The sequence below is a fragment of the Ostrinia furnacalis genome, unplaced genomic scaffold, assembly GCF_004193835.3.
Source record: "Ostrinia furnacalis isolate ACB-3 unplaced genomic scaffold, ASM419383v2 OfSCF6453, whole genome shotgun sequence".
Classification (NCBI taxonomy): Eukaryota; Metazoa; Arthropoda; class Insecta; order Lepidoptera; family Crambidae; genus Ostrinia; species Ostrinia furnacalis.
The window spans coordinates 250,224-268,173 of record NW_021136692.1 but is presented as its reverse complement, the minus strand read 5'-3'; the positions used below and the strand labels follow the sequence as shown (position 1 = coordinate 268,173).

The window sequence follows — 17,950 nt, the reverse complement described above, 5'->3', positions numbered from 1 at the left end:
GTTACGACTGTTTTGTATTGTATGAGAGGAATCAACATTATCTAAGTACCTATTACTAATAATAAGTAAGTAGGTACTAGTTAAAAATCTATAAAATTCAGAGTGCACTATCAAAAAAATATTTAACATGCATTTAAGTTGAGTAAATTAAATTGTATGAACTGAAGTTGAACTTTCGTAGGGACGTAACTAGTAAAAGCAAAAGACATCATCTCATTATCAGACACGTATCTAAACTGTAGTACCTACCTAGCTAGTCAACGAACGATAGAAGATTGTCAACAAAAAATGAATAGTTACCTAATTTTATCAGGAAATTGTTATCAAGAAAACCAATATGGACATAAAACGCCCTAAGCAACCTGCAAGCTGAAATAACGAAGAAACATTTGCTGGTAGAACCTTTTAAAATTTTTAATTTAAAAACACTTACCTCCATCCTCCTGGCGGAGAGTCGGTGTTAGTCTCCTTCAGCTGAGTAGCACTCGCGCTTTGCAGGTTCGGAACATTGACTCTGTAACAATTCGTTAAAAATTTACTTTCAACAGCCAATCAAACCTAATAATGGTATTAATAAAGCATGACATTATGCCTTGATAATTTTGTTTTAATAGGTACCACAGAATAAATAATGATAATACATATTTCGAGTTAAAAAAATCATATTGTGATATTTTTTACTCGAAAAATCTCTATCAAATTCAAAAATCCTATTAATTAGAAAAGTGGAATGCTGCCTAATCTACTTACTTAAAGTTGAATCCAAAATAGAAGGCAAACGGTTCCATACATAGATGTTGGAACGTACCTACTTAAAGTCTTTTTCACCTAAGATGATCCGTATGACGTTTCGAGTTTGAAAGATTTAGAGATGTCACATAACTAAACCATAGCGATTCATCTATCGATTTTTTTCGAAGAGTTAGTAAAACCTACTTTTAGAGAAATAATTTGTGTAAGTGTTATTTAACAAAAAACATGTTTTTTTTAATTACAAATATTATTGTAACAATTTTTTATTGATAATATTCAAATTTCATGGTTCGTGTTCAAAAAAACGATTCCTAAAAAGTACTGGTTCTGTTTCTTTAAATTAAAAACTATTAATTTATTTTCAATGTGTTTATTAAAGTCAATAATCGAAAAATATAGTTGATTTTTGTGATGTTTTTAATGACTAAGTATTCACTGCAATCGATTAATGAACCGCGGAAATAATCGATTTTATTATACAAGAAATACCCCAGCACTAAATCTATTCCGTTTCACACATTGCGTACATTAAATAAAAAATATTTTTACATCGTATTCAATTAAAATATAATCAATAGACTCAGATTTTACTATATATTTCAAGACAAGTAGTTAATTTATTTTTATTATATTGCTAATAAAATACAAATATTTTTTCAAAAATATTCTGCAATTATGTAGTAGGTATGCGTAATATGGATAACCTTGAAGTGTCATACGGATCATCTTACGTGAAAAAGACTATAATGATCGTCGAGTCTTTCTTAATGATAGCAGAATACGACTGATAGATATGCAAATTGACAATTGATTTATTAAAGAATCCATAACTGCCGTGCCTAGTTTTTCCCAAGGGAACAACACCAGGTGAATCACTTTCAACAAAGAACTTGTACTATTTATTTATTAAAGGCTGCCCATAATAAGCTGGTAACTGCCTAACACCATGGTACTGACTAGCAATTTGTTAAATCTCACTCCTTGGTAAATCTAGGGTAGGCTAAGATTTGTTCTTTAGATTTAATAATATTGAACGGCCAGGCAAGTTGAATGGCAGTATGTAGGTAATATGTTTAGAAATAAAATTAACTCCGCCGGAACTTTTCCACCGCGGCGCGAAAGCGAGAGGTTCAGTGCCAGGGTAGTTTTCGTTTGTTCATACATTCGTAACATTATAAATACGAGATTAATTTTTAATAGTAGGTACTACCAATACTACCATTTGCATTGTGGCAGGCGCCTAACTAGCTAGTTGGGCGCGAGCGCTATTTAGTTTTCTGGCGCTGCTGGGTGGATGGAAGACATATTTTTTGAATTGTTGAAGCTTGAAATCGCCTAAAGCTACAAAATGGCTAAAATTTTATTCAGAACAGAACATCTTCATTCATCATCATTGCCACGTCACAGCCTAGGACTGAACTGGTTAACTTTAAATAATGGTTAGGATTAGGATCCGTAGTGAAAGCCCTAAGACGTTACACACGTCCACCCACCGGTCCCTTTTCACGGTGCAGTCCTGTTGTCCCCCCAACTTGGCCCCCCTAGGGGAGCCAACAGGATTTCGAAATCCTGTTGTCCCCCCTGGCTAGGGGAGACAACAGGACTAGATTTTTAATAATGATTTGAGGACTGTTGTCCCCCCTGGCAAAAATTATTTAAAAGCCATAAAATTTTAAAGCATNGTATACTTAAGAATTCCCACAGGAACGGGAATTAGCGGGAAAATCCTTCTGTATGAAAAATCTAAACCGCTTAAGTTAGACGCTTGAAATTTGTAGGTATTTAAAATTACAAAATATAACTTTTTAAGAAAATAAAACCGACTTCAAATGCGTGAACACAAAAAAAAACTAAAAATTAAAAATATTGAGTATAAAAAAGTTCATCCCCAATTTTCCACCATCGGGGGTGAAATATTTTCTTCAAATTCGCATGAAACCACCCTTTTGATAATACCTATTCAACAAAAATTGATTTATAATCGGCGGAGATATTGCGTATAAAAAAGTATGATTTTCATACTAGATTTGCTTTTTGCGCGCAAGTTTTGTAAGAAATTGCAACAAAATAGTGACATTGTATGTGTGAACAAACAATACCATCCATTAAAGGCTCCAGACATCAGTATGCAGCAGAATCAGCGCAATAAAAAAATTGCGCAATATTTTGTTGCAATTTCTTACAAAACTTGCGCGCAAAAAGCAAATCTAGTATGAAAATCATCAAACTTCTAATGCTCGTAACTCAGTTCAGACTGAGTTTAGAGGTATACATGCCATAGTAAGTTTGGTTTATTACACTATTTTGTAATCAAAAAACAAAGTTTGGTCGATGGCCGCGCGAAAAAAAAAAGACGCCACCTTCCATACAAAATCTGGCATTGCCATTTAAATGGGACCACCCTTGAGGTATTACCTATACGCCGAAAAAAGATTTGTTCAAATCGGTTCATAATTGGCGGAGTTATCGCGCAACAAACATAGAAAAAAAAAAAAAACATACGGGTCGAATTGAGAACCTCCTCCTTTTTTGAAGTCGGTTGAAAACTGCGCGCGCGTTGTCTCCCCACCGCCCCTTTAAGCCCTCCGTCGGCCTGGCGCGCCCATCGAATACATTTTTAGCCGTTTCGTTTTGGCTAATGTGCACATTAGCCGGCTAAAGATGGAATATCACGACGCAAACTAACATGTTATCGAACTTTAGCTGCTTCTCGAAGATAAACTTAAGTTTAGCCGGCTAATCTTAAGTTTATGTTCACAACTATCTTTAGCCGTAACATATACATGAGAATAGCATAATAGAGGTACTCAGCTTTTGCCTACGGCTTTGCCCGCTATATGTTTATATTTATTTATAAAAAAAGATAAAGTTACTTTCGCATTTATAATATTATTTAGTAGGGATAATTCATAACGATTTTGTCAAAAGCAAGTAAAGCAGATTTTGAAATAGTCTGAAATAGTACCGGTACCAAGAACTTATATTTTTTTCGTTATCCAAATCTTAATATTATTTGACATACGTTTAGGTATTCAGTTTGGCAATTTGCCATTCATTCAGGTACTCCAGTCCTTCTTAAATGTTATAAAATTTTATGGCTTTTAAATAATTTTTGCCAGGGGGGACAACAGTCCTCAAATCATTGATTAAAAATCTAGTCCTGTTGTCTCCCCTAGCCAGGGGGGACAACAGGATTTCGAAATCCTGTTGGCTCCCCTAGGGGGGCCAAGCAGGGGGGACAACAGGACTGCACCCTTTTCACAGTTGCGCGTGTAAAAACGTCATCTGTGTATTGTAAAGTGATAGTGACATTGTCTATGTAGTAATTTTAATAAGGCGATTGTATGGAATTTCGCCGAAGCGACCGGGGTTTGCAGACGTGCAATAATTTAACGTTACGCATTATGCATTAGATATATTTTAATGACATTGTATAACTGACATTTTACTACTTTAATTGGTATCTACTATCTACCCGTAAAACCTGAACAGGTTAGGATGGAAGGAAGAAGGTATCACACAATACTATTATAGTGGATTCTCTACATTTCTATAAAACATTTCGGTGTCACGTAGTAACTACCTATAGTGAACCTCATGATGCTGAGTTCGAATTAAAAATATAAGTATTTTGTAGATCTAGCTAGAACTTTTGTTTACCTGTGCTTAAAATGCATTTTATTTTAAGTAATGCCTAATAACGGATTCGAAAAGGGACAGAAACTTCCAGCTATTTCTATTGAACGAAACTATTGTCTCCGAGTCGACAATGGAGTGTTAACCCGACACCAGGTAAACAAGTGTGGCTCCTGTCTGGCGAAAGAATATTCGAGTTTGTTCATGTTACGGCAATACGGTCTATGGTTTAGTTAACTTCATCCCTCTAAGAACTATGAGCATAGTTATTTAATTTTTAGCGTTAAGAGTCGCATCTCCAACTTTAACTTACTTAACTTAAATAACTATGTAAAGAGCTGTTTCATCTTAACTGAAAGTTAAATATTTGCAACAATATTTCTGTTAGATGTATGAAGGATAGTAGGTATACCCAACATTGATGAAACAAACGCTGGCCGTAACAGTGTATTACATTTGAAAATTTAGACGGGACGCTCAGTTGGAAGAGCAGTCGCTCGGCAAGCGGAAGGTCGTGGGTTCAATTCCCGTCTTAGGCAGTTCGATTTTTTCAGGTTATTAACTATGAACATGATCGTAATACCAATAATTGTGCACCAAACTGTAAGACTAGGCGCAGACCACCGATTTTTAGTTGGCCGATAGTTGGGCCCGATTTTAATTTGTATGAAGAATCGGCCAAATCAAATCGGTGTAATGTGCGCACTTCCGTACATGCCCATACATGATCAACTGCCCGACTAAACTATCGGTAGACGAAAAATCGATGGTCTGCGCCTAGGCTTATTCCTCAGGTAGGCTACTTAAATTGTATGGAATTAAATTTAAAAAACTTACATCTTTTTATTAGCTACGGAGGGCTCCACAATTAACGGCAAACCGCAGTAAGAGTAACCTGAAAAATAATAATTAAGTCTTTCTTTATTTATTTAAAATTACATACATATTGTGGTTAAAAGTTCTAAAATCTGTCACTTAAGTATATAATAAACGAATAAAAACATTCATCGAAATTCTACTGTGTTCTGCAGTTTAGTTATTAGAGATTAGGTAGGCCTTTACAGATGCAAGAACCAAAGATTATGCACGTCATTCAAGATTTAATATCTAGGTAGGTAGGTACCTACCTATCTACCTACAGTTTGTGTATCGCCTAACAATGCTACCATTATAAGTTGTTGAATTTGTTAATTCACTTACCATGAAGCTTATCAATGGCTCGATCCGCAGCCGATTGGTCAGGGAAATCTACGAAAGCATAGCCACCTCTTTTCACTGAAATATCAGCCACAGTAAGGTTTTGCTCCGCAAACAGTTGTCTTACAGCAGCTTCGTCTGCTTCTATGGGCAAATTGCCGATGTACAATTTATTCATAGCAGATACCGTTTTCAGCTGCTCACTCATATTGAGATTTTTCGAGAAAACCACACAAATTCCGATAAGTCGCTTTGCGACGAAAGTCAAGTTCGGCAAGTCAGTCGAATTTCTTTTGTCTACTGATGATGGTTGACGTCAGTCAAATTTCGAACTCCATAATTAGATAGACTGTCTCGGTGGCCATGATTCATAAATAATACCCAAAAAGGTAACTATGTTTTTCCTGTCACACACAGATCAGAAAAAAGTTCAGTCCAAAAGTGTTTGGTTTGATTTGATAATGACTATTCTTAAGCTAACTGATTTAATTTAACCGTTATAGTTTTCCTTGAAAGTTCATGAAAAGTAGTATTATTACGATTTTTTCCAGATTTTTCAAGCCAACAGTTTAGTTTTTACGTACTTACGCCTAATAATAGGGGGACGCCCTACTCAAACAAAAATTGGCACTTTAAACTTTAATAATTTGCAAACGCATTAATAAATGGAAAAATAGTCTAAGAAACCCCTAAGCCATTTTAAAATACCTATTCAACGATATTCCACTCGATGGGGTAGAAGTTGAAAAAAAAATTATCCCCACTTTACGAGCTACCCTAAAAAATTTTTTTTTCAATATTTTATTTTACCGTTTTGTCGGTGTAATTATACATACCTCCACAAAATTACAGCTCTCTAGTGCCAATGGTTTCCAAACAAAACCTCGGACAAACAGACAGACGGACAGACATATCGAAACTATAAGGGTTCCTTGTCAGGACTACGGAACCCTAAGAAAACATCCTTTATTTTTGAAAAGAAAGAGAGCTGCATTCTAAATTAAGGAATGTTTCCTTTGAGTAAAATTTTATATATGTTACAGGAAATGTATGAAATCCGTCATTGTATACAATTCCTAGGATTTGTGTATAAGTCCTAAAATCACCCGGAAATGTGTAATGTAAATTATATTAGACACATTTCCTAGGAAATTTACACATTTCCTAAACAGCAATCGGAAATGTAATTAAGATTTCTTTTTTTTTCTCCGAAACTTAAATGGCGCTCCCGCGCCGCGGCCGCTGTGTATGTGACAAGGTCGCAAGTCTAACCTAACCTAACCGAGACTTTGTTATCCAGCTACAGGAGTACTAAAACCTTCATGTCAATAATAGTTTAATAAAAGATATGTTAAAATTAGGGTTTTCCAATACTTCAGCGTAATATGCGTGATGCCGAAAGAAACGTATGCCAATAGGCAAATATTTTTTTCAGTCAAAGTATAATAGTGCAAAAACAACTTTCAGGCTAAACAATAATAGTTGTGAGTTAAAAGTACCTATCGGTCAATGTGGTTTGTCTAAATAAAATTTTAGGCGTACTGAGGGGCACCAAATCACATGACCGCGCTTGTGCCGCTTAGTTTTATACATTTCCTAATACAATATTGGAATTCTATAAAATTCCTAGGAAAAGTATACATGTCCTAGGATATGTGCGTATTAAAAAATCTCTGAAGCAATATTTTATACATTTCCTAAATAGCTTCGGAATTGTATACATTTCCTAGGAATAGTATACAATTCCTAGAATTCATACATTTCCTGTAACATATACAGTATTAAGAGTACTTTCCCTCCAGGTGGCATTACAAAATTCCACCCTGTATAGCAGGGGTGGCCAACTTGATTAGACTTAAGATCTACTGTTTACTAACGAAACCCTGGGCAATCTATCACTTACATACTTCTTGAAATCTTAAATGAAACAGCATAGTGTAGTTACACAATCATTGTAGTGTTTTTTGCCTTGCCACGATCGACTGGAATAATATTCGCGATCGACCGGTTGGCCACCCCTGTTGTATAGGGTTATAAATAATAATACTGTAAAGTTTCATCAAAATCCGTTCAGTAAGTAGTTTTTGCGTGAACGAGTAGCAACAAACAACAGTTTCACAACTGTTGTTTGTTGCAACAAATCGAACGCACTGTGTTGAATAGAGCTCTGTGATTGGTTCGTGTGTGACCCTGTGCATCCACGCGCCCTGTGAGACCTCATAGTAATGTTTGTGAATACGGGCATTAGTGTTCATCCCGTAGCGTTACGTAAGTACGGGTCAGTAAAAAAAAGATAAGATTAAATACATCAATACTTTATTATCTACGTTCATTCGAAAATACCAGATTTCTACATTATAAAAATAGGTGTATCAAGTCTATTGGGAACAAAGTAATATATTTATACAAAATATTACATCAGTAAACTCGTATTTTAATTAATAAGTACATTAAACATGTACATAATATTTTACTGGACAGTTCGTTGTGGTCACCACGACTTTTTACCAGACTATGGCGTCTCTAAATGTTACGTGGAAAGTAATATTTTATGTGCCTCCGTAGCGCCTAAAATTCATCGGATTTTGATGAATGAAATGTCGTTTGATTCGATAATAATGGCCTGGGTAACATATTATGTACATAGGCTACATTATGTTAAATACGTGACTGTCAAAAATATTATCTAAATAAAATACGAACTGTCATACATAACATATGTATTGGGTTACCATTTTTTGGATTTGTTCAAATTGAAACATCATAAGATTAAGATGAAAATAACTATAACGCAATTTGTATAAATTATGCTAAACGCATATTTCAGTTTGTGACCAATTTGTCCGGGTTTTTGATAAAACTGTTCAAGATGGTAACCACAATACATAAGTAAGGGATACCACTAAGTCGACAATTGCATAAATTCGTTATTTAGGCTTACCAGTACCAGTATAAAAAACAATAAATCTTAACAACAAAGTTAACTTAATTAATAATGTACTCTGAATAATTTAAAAGTATTTGGAAGATCATTATGGTATACATAAATCATTACAATAATAAGAAACAACGTATTGATGTAGTTTTCCCTAGGCAAGGCCGGCAGGCTCAAATAAAGTAACGCCTGATTTCTCCTGTGAGTCTATTAGGCTAGTTTCATAAAAAATAACTTTTAGTCCGCCAATTATTTTATCAAAAAATATTGAACACATGCTATATTTTTATTTGTCAAACAAACAAGTAATTTTGAAGTTATGGTGCGTTGAAGTTCCCCGTGACGTCAGAAAGTGCTACACTTTTAAGCACTTCTTGACGTTATGGGCCTCTTCATACGAACTTTGGCGCGCTTTATCTCTTTCTTTCGTTAGTTTGAAAAATACGTGTCGAGTATTTTTTGTTCAGTAAAGTGACGGACTAATTCAAACTCTTGCTCTTTTTACCCAGGAAACAACTAAGTACTAGGCCTGGATCAAGCAAAAGGAAATTTTTAAGGGGTTTTGTCTGGCATTATCTGAAATATGTATGGTTATATGGTGGGTATGTGATTATAGTATATTGGTTTGAATATTGAGATTTTACTAGTTACAGTTTATTTAAAAAGTGTTCTTAATACATTATTAACATTATGTATGTAATAAGTTTCACAAAAATGGAATGTTCTACTGGGTGACACTTATAGTGACACATAAATACTGGCAATTTATATACATTATTAGGCGTAAGTACAAACCATTATCTGTATTTTTAAATAATATAATATCCGAATATTCAATAAATAACAATATTTTATAAAAATGCAGTTATTGTACTTTCCCATAAAATCCTACTTGAAAGTAGATATTCTAATTTATTAACAACTAGCGACTTCACCCGGCTTTTAACGGGTTTAAACGAATAAACAACAAACACAACTTGTTTATAATTAAAATAATATTAACACATAAGTACAATCAAATGTAATGGCATATAGGAATACCTTATTAAAATTAGGAAACGCATTGTTTAAATATATACGTTTACTTGTATTTTTGTACTAGGTATACATATCTATATGTAAACCACAATATTGGCGATATACGAGGCATATAAAAATATATCATTTAGCCATAGTACATTTTGTATCTTTTAAACGATGTCGTTCAATTGGTGCACGTAAAAATGATTTGCCAATAATAAATAATATAACATAACATTTACAAAATTGTTAAAAAATATAACACAATAATTTCTACATAAAAAAGTAGATCAACAAAAGATTCAAATTAAATCAGTGAATTAAATAGTGCACTAACAAAGTCAGAATAAAATTCAATCCACAAAATACACAGTACACAGAGATTGTCAAGGTATTGTCAATGAATGCGTTGGTATTCAACATTCGGTAATTAATTATAATAATACCTCACATTAAAGACCTAAAATATTATTAGTAGAACCTTTATTCAAATTACTATGATGCCAAGAAAAAGGAAACAGGTTCAGAAAATAATAGTGTTAATACAAGTACAATACAGGCTGAAGAAATCTTTTATAGTTCCAAAATACTGAACTGTCCAGGTCCTGTCGATGACATTGACAGTGGGGCGCCACCGTCAATACCGGATCGCTGGTTCAGATTTTTGCCATATTGGAAACCATATAGTTGAACGATGGTAGCGCCCCCCTGTCATTGAGTTTGGTGGGACAGTTCAGCGTGGGTCATCTATAACAAGCATTCTGGTTTGTCATTAAATAATTATTGTTATTATAGTTAAGTATAATAATATAAGTTTAACATACACAGAGATTCAGTTTAAAAACACGAATTGGTTATTATGTACCTACTATCAATATAACTTCATTCATAACATAATTGCAAAAATACATGTATAGACGGTCGATTTTTAGAAGTAAGGGTAATATGTAGCTTCATAGAAGCCTATTTTCTAATTTTAGAGATATACATATTTAATATTTAAATAAAAAAAGTACGGTATCTACACTCGCGAGCAAAAGTATGGAATCACTTACATGAAGTTGTTTCCACGCGATCTTGTGTACTAACGAATTTGTTAGGAACAAAAAAAGTGGCACCATTTTAAAGATTAAACTTTTATCTTTAAATTGATACCAAATTCATATAAATCACACCAGTATTTAAAAAGATATCCCGGCTGATGTGAAGAAGTAACGAAAAAGACATGTATGAACTGTTTGATACGTCGCGAGTTGCGGCCTATTTACCCCCTATAAAAGCACGCGTTTTCGGATTTTGCTTTCACACGTTGATTCATACACATCTCCGCTTCTTTTGACACTTTACCTGGGTTTCTACACCTTCAGAAGCAGCACAAATCGTTGCACTATTGCAAGAAGGGCTCAGCCAGCGGGCTGTCGCACGTCAGCGCCACATAAGCCAGTCCTGGGTTTCGAAAGTTTTACGACGCTTTCGGGAGACTGGTGGCTTTATCCCGAGACCAAGTTCTGAACAGCGCCGGCGCACATCGCAGAGGGAAGACCGTTTTTTCATGTCAACCTCTCTATGAAATCGTCATTTGACTGGAATCGACGTCCAGTAAGAGCTCAGAAATGTTCGTAGGATAGCTGTTAGCGAGTAGACAGTTTGTCTAAGACATAAGCAATAGAATTTAACTCCAAAAAGGCCTGCCACAGGCTCGAAACTGACGGCAGGTCACCGATAAGCACGCTTTCAATTTGCTCGTACACATCTCGATGTTAAGTCGAGCAAGCCACCCCCATAAGCCACTGTTTCAGCGAACCAGCACTGCACAAATCGCTCCTCAGGCCGCCTATAAACCCGACCTCTTCGACTGCTGCCCTGCAAACACAGTTTGCATTCATCGGAGAACAGAACTCGCCTCCATTACTCGCCTTCCCATCGAGATGTGTACGAGCAAATTGAAAGGGTGCTTATCGGTGACCTGCCGTCAGTTTCGAGCCTGTGGCAGGCCTTTTTGGAGTCAAATTCTATTGCTTATATCTTAGACGAACTGTCTACTCGCTAACAGCTATCTTACGAACATTTCTGAGCTCTTGATGGACATCGATTCCAGTCAAATGACGATTTCATAGAGAGGTTGACAGGAAAAAACGGTCTTCCCTCTGCGATGTGCGCCGGCGCTGTTCAGAACTTGGTCTCGGGATAAAGCCACCAGTCTCCCGAAAGCGTCTTAAAACTTTCGAAACCCAGGACTGGCTTATGTGGCGCTGACGTGCGACAGCCCGCTGGCTGAGCCCTTCTTGCAATAGTGCAACGATTTGTGCTGCTTCTGAAGGTGTAGAATCCCAGGTAAGGTGTCAAAAGAAGCGGAGATGTGTATGAATCAACGTGTGAAAGCAAAAATCTGAAAACGCGTGCTTTTATAGGGGGTAAATAGGCCGCAACTCGCGACGTATCAAACAGTTCATACATGTCTTTTTCGTTACTTCTTCACATCAGCCGGGATATCTTTTTAAATACTGGTGTGATTTAAATGAAATTGGTATCAATTTAAAGATAAAAGTTTAATCTTTAAAATGGTGCCACTTTTTTGTTACTAACAAATTCGTTAGTACACAAGTTCGCGTGGAAACAACTTCATGTAAGTGATTCCATAGTTTTGCTCGCGAGTGTAGAAACTGAGCAAATTAACCGCCTTTAAGAATTAATCCGAATTGACGTATTTCTTATGGTTAACATAATAATTATGTACCTATGTATTTTTAGTATTGTTAATATGTAATTCCATATTCAAATATGTTTTAGTTTAGAATATCAGAAATCCTTGGTTTATTATACAGGGTGGAAACGATAAGTGATCTCACTCGATTATTTCTAAACTATACAAGATATTAAAAAACTAGTTACTGATCCTGAAAGTGCTTCATGAGCTCTATCAAACGGTACCAATAATAGGTTAAAGAACAAACTGGATCTATCCGAAAATTCAATGTTTCCGGCTTCCATACATTTGGTACAGCCTCATAATCTTAAAAACTACAAAAGATATCGTAAAACTGGTTACTGATCCTAAAAGTGCTTCACGAGCTCTATCCAATGGTATCAATATTAAGTTACAGAATAAACAGGATCTATCTAAAAATTTAATGTTTCCATCTTCCAGTTTTTCGATATCTTGTATAGTTTAGAAATAATCGGGTGAGATCACTTATCGTTTCCACCCTGTATATTTTTTTGATAATCATAAAGGATATGCTAATGAGACAGTGATCAGGTATATTTTTAACGATGTAGGTACGTAATATTATTTTCAGTGCACTTAATATATTAGAAACTTTTCAAATCCTGTATACGTAGCAATCCAAGCTAGTGTGAATCTTTTTGTGTGCAGAGACTGTCACACGTGACGTCACATTAATCAAATTTCTTTCGTATCGAATCAAAATTCTTTCGTAAAATGATTGTAATTTAATTGAAACTTGCAGTCAGTGCTGGTTTACACAAGTCATGGACAGCTTTTCAGATTCAGGACGTTAATATTTTCTAAGAAACTTATTTAAATATAATTTGGCATCTAAAGTAGGTAATTCGTTCGAGCCAAACATCATTGAAATGTTATAACTAAAATTAAAATTCGAGATATATTGTACGTCAGTCGTTAATCTGTTTCACTATTTTGTACAATGTAATTTTATTTCTATAATGACGTATCTATATATTTTAGAATATTTGTTTACTTACATAAAGTAAAACATTGTGTACGTTCAAGAAATTCACGCAAAGGCAGTTGTTATGAAAGCGTTGTTTGGGTATACATATTATAGAAAATATAGTTCAAACTTCAAATGGATACTATTATAATGCCTATTTAATATAAAGGGTTATATAAAAAGTATAAAAGTAGGGCACCATTTATAATGGCAGCTACGAGAAGACGTAAGCAATATGATTGATTCAATGATGTTAATTTGATTTGGTATAAGCGGGAAATATTCGAATGGTTGTTAGGGCGTCTTCAATATGCCGCAAAGTGCCGCGCTGCGGCCACGCATCAGTTCATCGATCGACTAGTGACTGCGCTCAGGCTCACGTGATTTTTTGCCGAAAATCCTTTTTCGTTTTAATAGTAATACTAATATATACTGCAACTAAATGTATAACACTACTATTCTCAAACCTAGCGACAGCAGTGCGGCTACAGTGCTGCACCCTGCGGCAAATTTGAAGGCGCCCTTAATCGCAGGGTTGTCAGTTTACACGCTGGTGGTGGCTTTGCTGGAGGCCGAGTTATCGGGGGAGCTGCTCTTGACCAGCTGCATCTTGGAATGCATGCGGAAGTGTAACCTCGACTCCAGGGAATATCCCGAATATTTTTTCCTGAAATGGAAACAATACGTTTTTGAGGGTATTGAAATTACGCCGGAGACAATTTGCCAACATTTTTGTCAATGGGGGCTATCGTTTTAGCGTTCACCAGTTGGCGCCACTGTAGAGTAAGGTCCTGTCACTTGCTAGTAGCGAAGTCAGTGGCGCCAACTGGTGAGCACGAAAGTGGTAGGAGGACTATCGCATTTGTACTCATCAAGATGGCGCCACTGTAGAGTAAGGTCCTGTCAATCGCCAGGGGTGCCAACTGTTGAGTATAAAAACGATAGCCCTCATTGTATAACGGTAATTTATTGCTAATGGATAATGCTGTAGGGTGACACCTGTCATTTAAATCACGCCAATCAAGTTCCATAATTATTATTTGTCGTGCTTCATTTAGCTAGGAGTGACGCATCTGTAGTTGTCTTATCATTGATCTTTTTTATCTTATTACCAGTTTAGGGATTTAAAACGAGTGATACGTCTAAAATAATAATGTCTTTTGATGCTTCTAAAGACGTTTAACATTCATAAATCATTCTAAGTACTTATGAAATACGGTATTTTATTTATCGTTAATACCTTCTAGGCATTGAAAATCGTAAATTGCTATATAAAGTTGTCCATTATCTAATCATGTCAAATTGCCATATTGGAGAGTACGGATTACAAAATAATGATGATGAACTTTTTCCAGAAGGTTGGTAGCGGCTGCTAGCGACGGTAAAAGAAGTGGGAGATCATTATTTGAGACTTTGAGAAAGGCGTCCTGCAGTAGACTATGGGTAATGGGCTGAAATTATGATGAGATTATCCTTACCTGGCATCCTGAAGCATTTGTATGGCGCGGTCTTTGTTGCCAAGGTGATAATGGCACATGGCCATTTCAGCGACCGAGTACGGAAGCAAGAAAGTGTCCTCTTTTATGTCATTCTTCAATCTGAAAAAAAAAAAGAAAAATGAAAAAATTATAATGATTTGTCATATTTTACAATCAATATGTATTTTTAATTTTTATTTAAAGAACAACGAGATATTTTTAGAAATAATTCTAGTAAGTGAAAGGGTAATGTAAAATGTAAATGAAAGACGACCTTGCAAAAGTATGGAATCACACTATTTGTTTCGAGCGATCGTAAGAACTAAATTACTACTAAATGTAGAAGATAAGTATCCTTATTCACGTAACAAAACTTCAACGACAACAAAACACTGAGTTGTAATCGTATTATCAAAATGACCCTTGTGAATACGGATTTAGAACTGTTTTTCAATGGGACGACGTAACAAAACTTCAACGACAACAAAACACTGAAGTTGCGATCTTATCGAGTAATCGTTTTATCAAAATGACCCTTGTGAATACGGATTTAGAACTGTTTTTCAATGGGACGACTTCTGAACGTCAGCGAGATCTTGCCTGTCAGAATACGTGAATTAGGCCACAGCACAGGTCAGTGCCTGGAGATGGATGGATATGTAGTTTCGGTTATGGATACGGTTACGGATATAGAAATAATATTATATCGGTTACGGATATTTTTTTATTTCGGATATCCGAAAGTTTCGGTTACGGTTACGGATATAAATAACATCCCTGGCCTGGAGTACTCACTGGAACACCGAGTCGAGGGTTTCGAGCGCCAGCCGCGGCAGCCCCATGGCGGCGAGGCAGCAGCCGTGCAGGTAGCGGAGGAGCGCGCGGTTGTCCGCGTCGTAGCCAGCCATCCACTCTTGCGGGCCTGACTCCAGCCGGTCGCGAGTCGACTCGATCAGCTGTCAATGTGCATGAGGGTCAATCAATGATATTATAGTATAAAAACAAAAGCAGATATGTTATAAGCGCTCGCGCTGTGAATACTCAAATACGTCCCAATTGGGACGTCTTGTGTTTAGTCTTCGTGTGGCCTGCGTCGTGCGCAATCGCGTGCGTACCACATAGTACGAGAGCCCACGACCAAAACCATGTCTCATAGCAATACGGCAAAAACCCTATAAAATCGTTAGATTGTATGATTATGAACCCGACTAGGTGTGTAGTAACGGTCGAAAGTGTAGCAACTGCGTGGGAGGCCATTTCTGCTGTGTCAAAAAAAAAAGACAGTCGGTATTATAGCAATACGTCTGATAGTGAAAATGTACATAGATTTTATAATTGTATTACGAAAAAGTTTGTTTTCAGACATTTTTCGCGTAGCATATAGCCTGAGCGCATTTTTGAAAATGTCAACAAATTTAGCCGACCTGTATCATAGCAATACGGATAAATTTTTTTTTCAACTTTTCGTATTGCTGCCATGATTACCAAAAACCTGTTTTCAGACACTTTAAGTGTATCAAAAAGTTGTATGATAGAGAAGGTGCTACACTTAATTTGTCTGATATAAATTTTTTGCACATGTGGACAACTTATTTTATCATGTCCAACAATTTTCAGACATATTGCTATGATACCGATCGGTAAAATTTGTTAACATTTTCAAAACGGTCTCAAAATTTAATGCGTTCACATTTCCGTCTGAAAATTGTTTTGTTCGCATCAAATAACCAAAATTTACTAATAAAAAAGATTTTCAGACGTATTGCTATGAGACATTTTTTTTGTCTCATTTTTAATTTTTTTAAGTGATTTTACGGGTTTGCGCTACACCACTAACGTCTGAAAATAATGTTTCCGGTATCTCAGAACTATCATTCAACTANGTCCTAGATTTCGACTTTAGCAAACAGTTCCTCTATATGGCTTTCATGTATAGTTATTAGGCATTCTGAATCAAAAGAGTAACAGCATGCAATTATACAAATTATGAACCTACTAACACACAAAAAAAAACGTCTAAAAACATCGTGGAAATGGCCCATCAGAAAAATTCAGTAAGCTAGGAGAGTTGTGACAGCCTGTCACAACTCTCCTAGGTGTTTAAAATGACGACTTGGTTTGAATAATAATTTTTATTTTCTAAACACGATGCGCACACAAAAGATCAGTGCTACATTTTGAGACCTGAATAACCATGCAACTTGTGAAAAAATAACACAACAGTGCACATATACTACAACATGATATAAATTGAAATACAATTTTGAAGATAAACTTACTTTTCGCATTTTTTTGTACACAGACGTCATATTCACGTAACCGTGCCTCTTGCGCCGCCCGCAGGTACTTAGTCAAGAAGAGCGTCTTAAATGCGACAAACCAGCGTTTTTACCAGCTTCCTAACTATATTAAGTAAGGAGAAATCGTCCTTGTCACAACTCACCTCTGTCACAACTCTCCTAGGTCTCCCCTACACGTTAATTTAGGAGTCTGCTCGCTAGGGTTGCCAGGTGTCCGGCTTTTTATGTGGTTGCCGCGCCAGGCGAAAGTCGAGCTACAGAATATATCAAGCGCACGCATCAGGATGTTGGGTAACCGTGAAGCACAGAGTCCGGCTTTTATGTTTTAGGACCTGGCAACCCTACCTCGGTCAGCGTCAGTCATCGTCAGCTGGCGAAGTTACCTGAGCAGCTCGTTGCACTGCTGCCTCTCGGCCGCGGTCAGCTTGTCGCCCAGCTGCAGCAGCATGGCGGCGCGCGTGTAGGAGTAGACGGTGCGCGACCAGGAGAGGGATAGAGACATGCGATTTTTCGTTTTACGAAGGTAATACGATAGAGAATAATACAAAGTAATAAAAACTACCGGTTATAGGGGCATTTTTTGGAGAAATTTATCAAATAACCAAAAAAACACGAATTTTTAAGCGGATATTTTTCAAAAAGTATATTTTTTTTATTATTTGTTGGCTTTTTTGTGTATTTTATGTATTTTTTTAGTATTGCCTGTTATTTAGCATTATTACTGTTTTTATTTTATCAAGATATACCGCTTAGTTTAAAAGTTATTATGTTTTCTTTAGAATAAGTAATTGGAACAAAAAAAATTCTATAAAAAATTAATTCATATGTACACTTTAACGTGACTCACACTGTATATGCAAACAATCAAGACGCCATGCGCCATGTTCAAGTTAAGAAAGAGAAAGCGATCTTGTTTTGACGTTAGAGCGATAAGGA

The 17,950-nt window shown here is 36.0% G+C and overlaps 2 protein-coding genes across 3 annotated transcripts in view; both read right to left on the bottom strand.

Annotated features, from left to right (window-relative positions):
• Positions 1 to 433: 433 nt before the first annotated feature.
• On the bottom strand, positions 434 to 5,872 carry LOC114362395 (insulin-like growth factor 2 mRNA-binding protein 2; the record flags this gene model as incomplete). The annotated part of the gene is made up of 3 exons (XM_028317784.1): positions 5,590 to 5,872; positions 5,227 to 5,284; positions 434 to 514 (listed from the first exon to the last, which is right to left on the bottom strand). Coding segments are annotated over exons 1-3 (344 nt in total), but the record flags the coding sequence as incomplete, so codon positions are not given.
• Positions 5,873 to 12,692: 6,820 nt separating this feature from the next.
• The window catches only part of LOC114362393 (tetratricopeptide repeat protein 39B), a 32,120-nt gene continuing 26,862 nt past the window's right edge, over positions 12,693 to 17,950 (bottom strand). The window contains exons 13-15 of one of the 2 annotated variants that reach the window (XM_028317780.1): positions 15,510 to 15,670; positions 14,715 to 14,834; positions 12,693 to 13,903 (exon numbers count right to left, since the gene is read on the bottom strand). In XM_028317780.1, coding sequence (XP_028173581.1) covers positions 13,780 to 13,903; positions 14,715 to 14,834; positions 15,510 to 15,670 — 405 coding nt within the window. In that variant the 3' untranslated portion in view covers positions 12,693 to 13,779. The remainder of the gene's footprint in view (positions 13,904 to 14,714; positions 14,835 to 15,509; positions 15,671 to 17,950) is intronic. The other variant, XM_028317782.1, reaches the window with a different exon arrangement.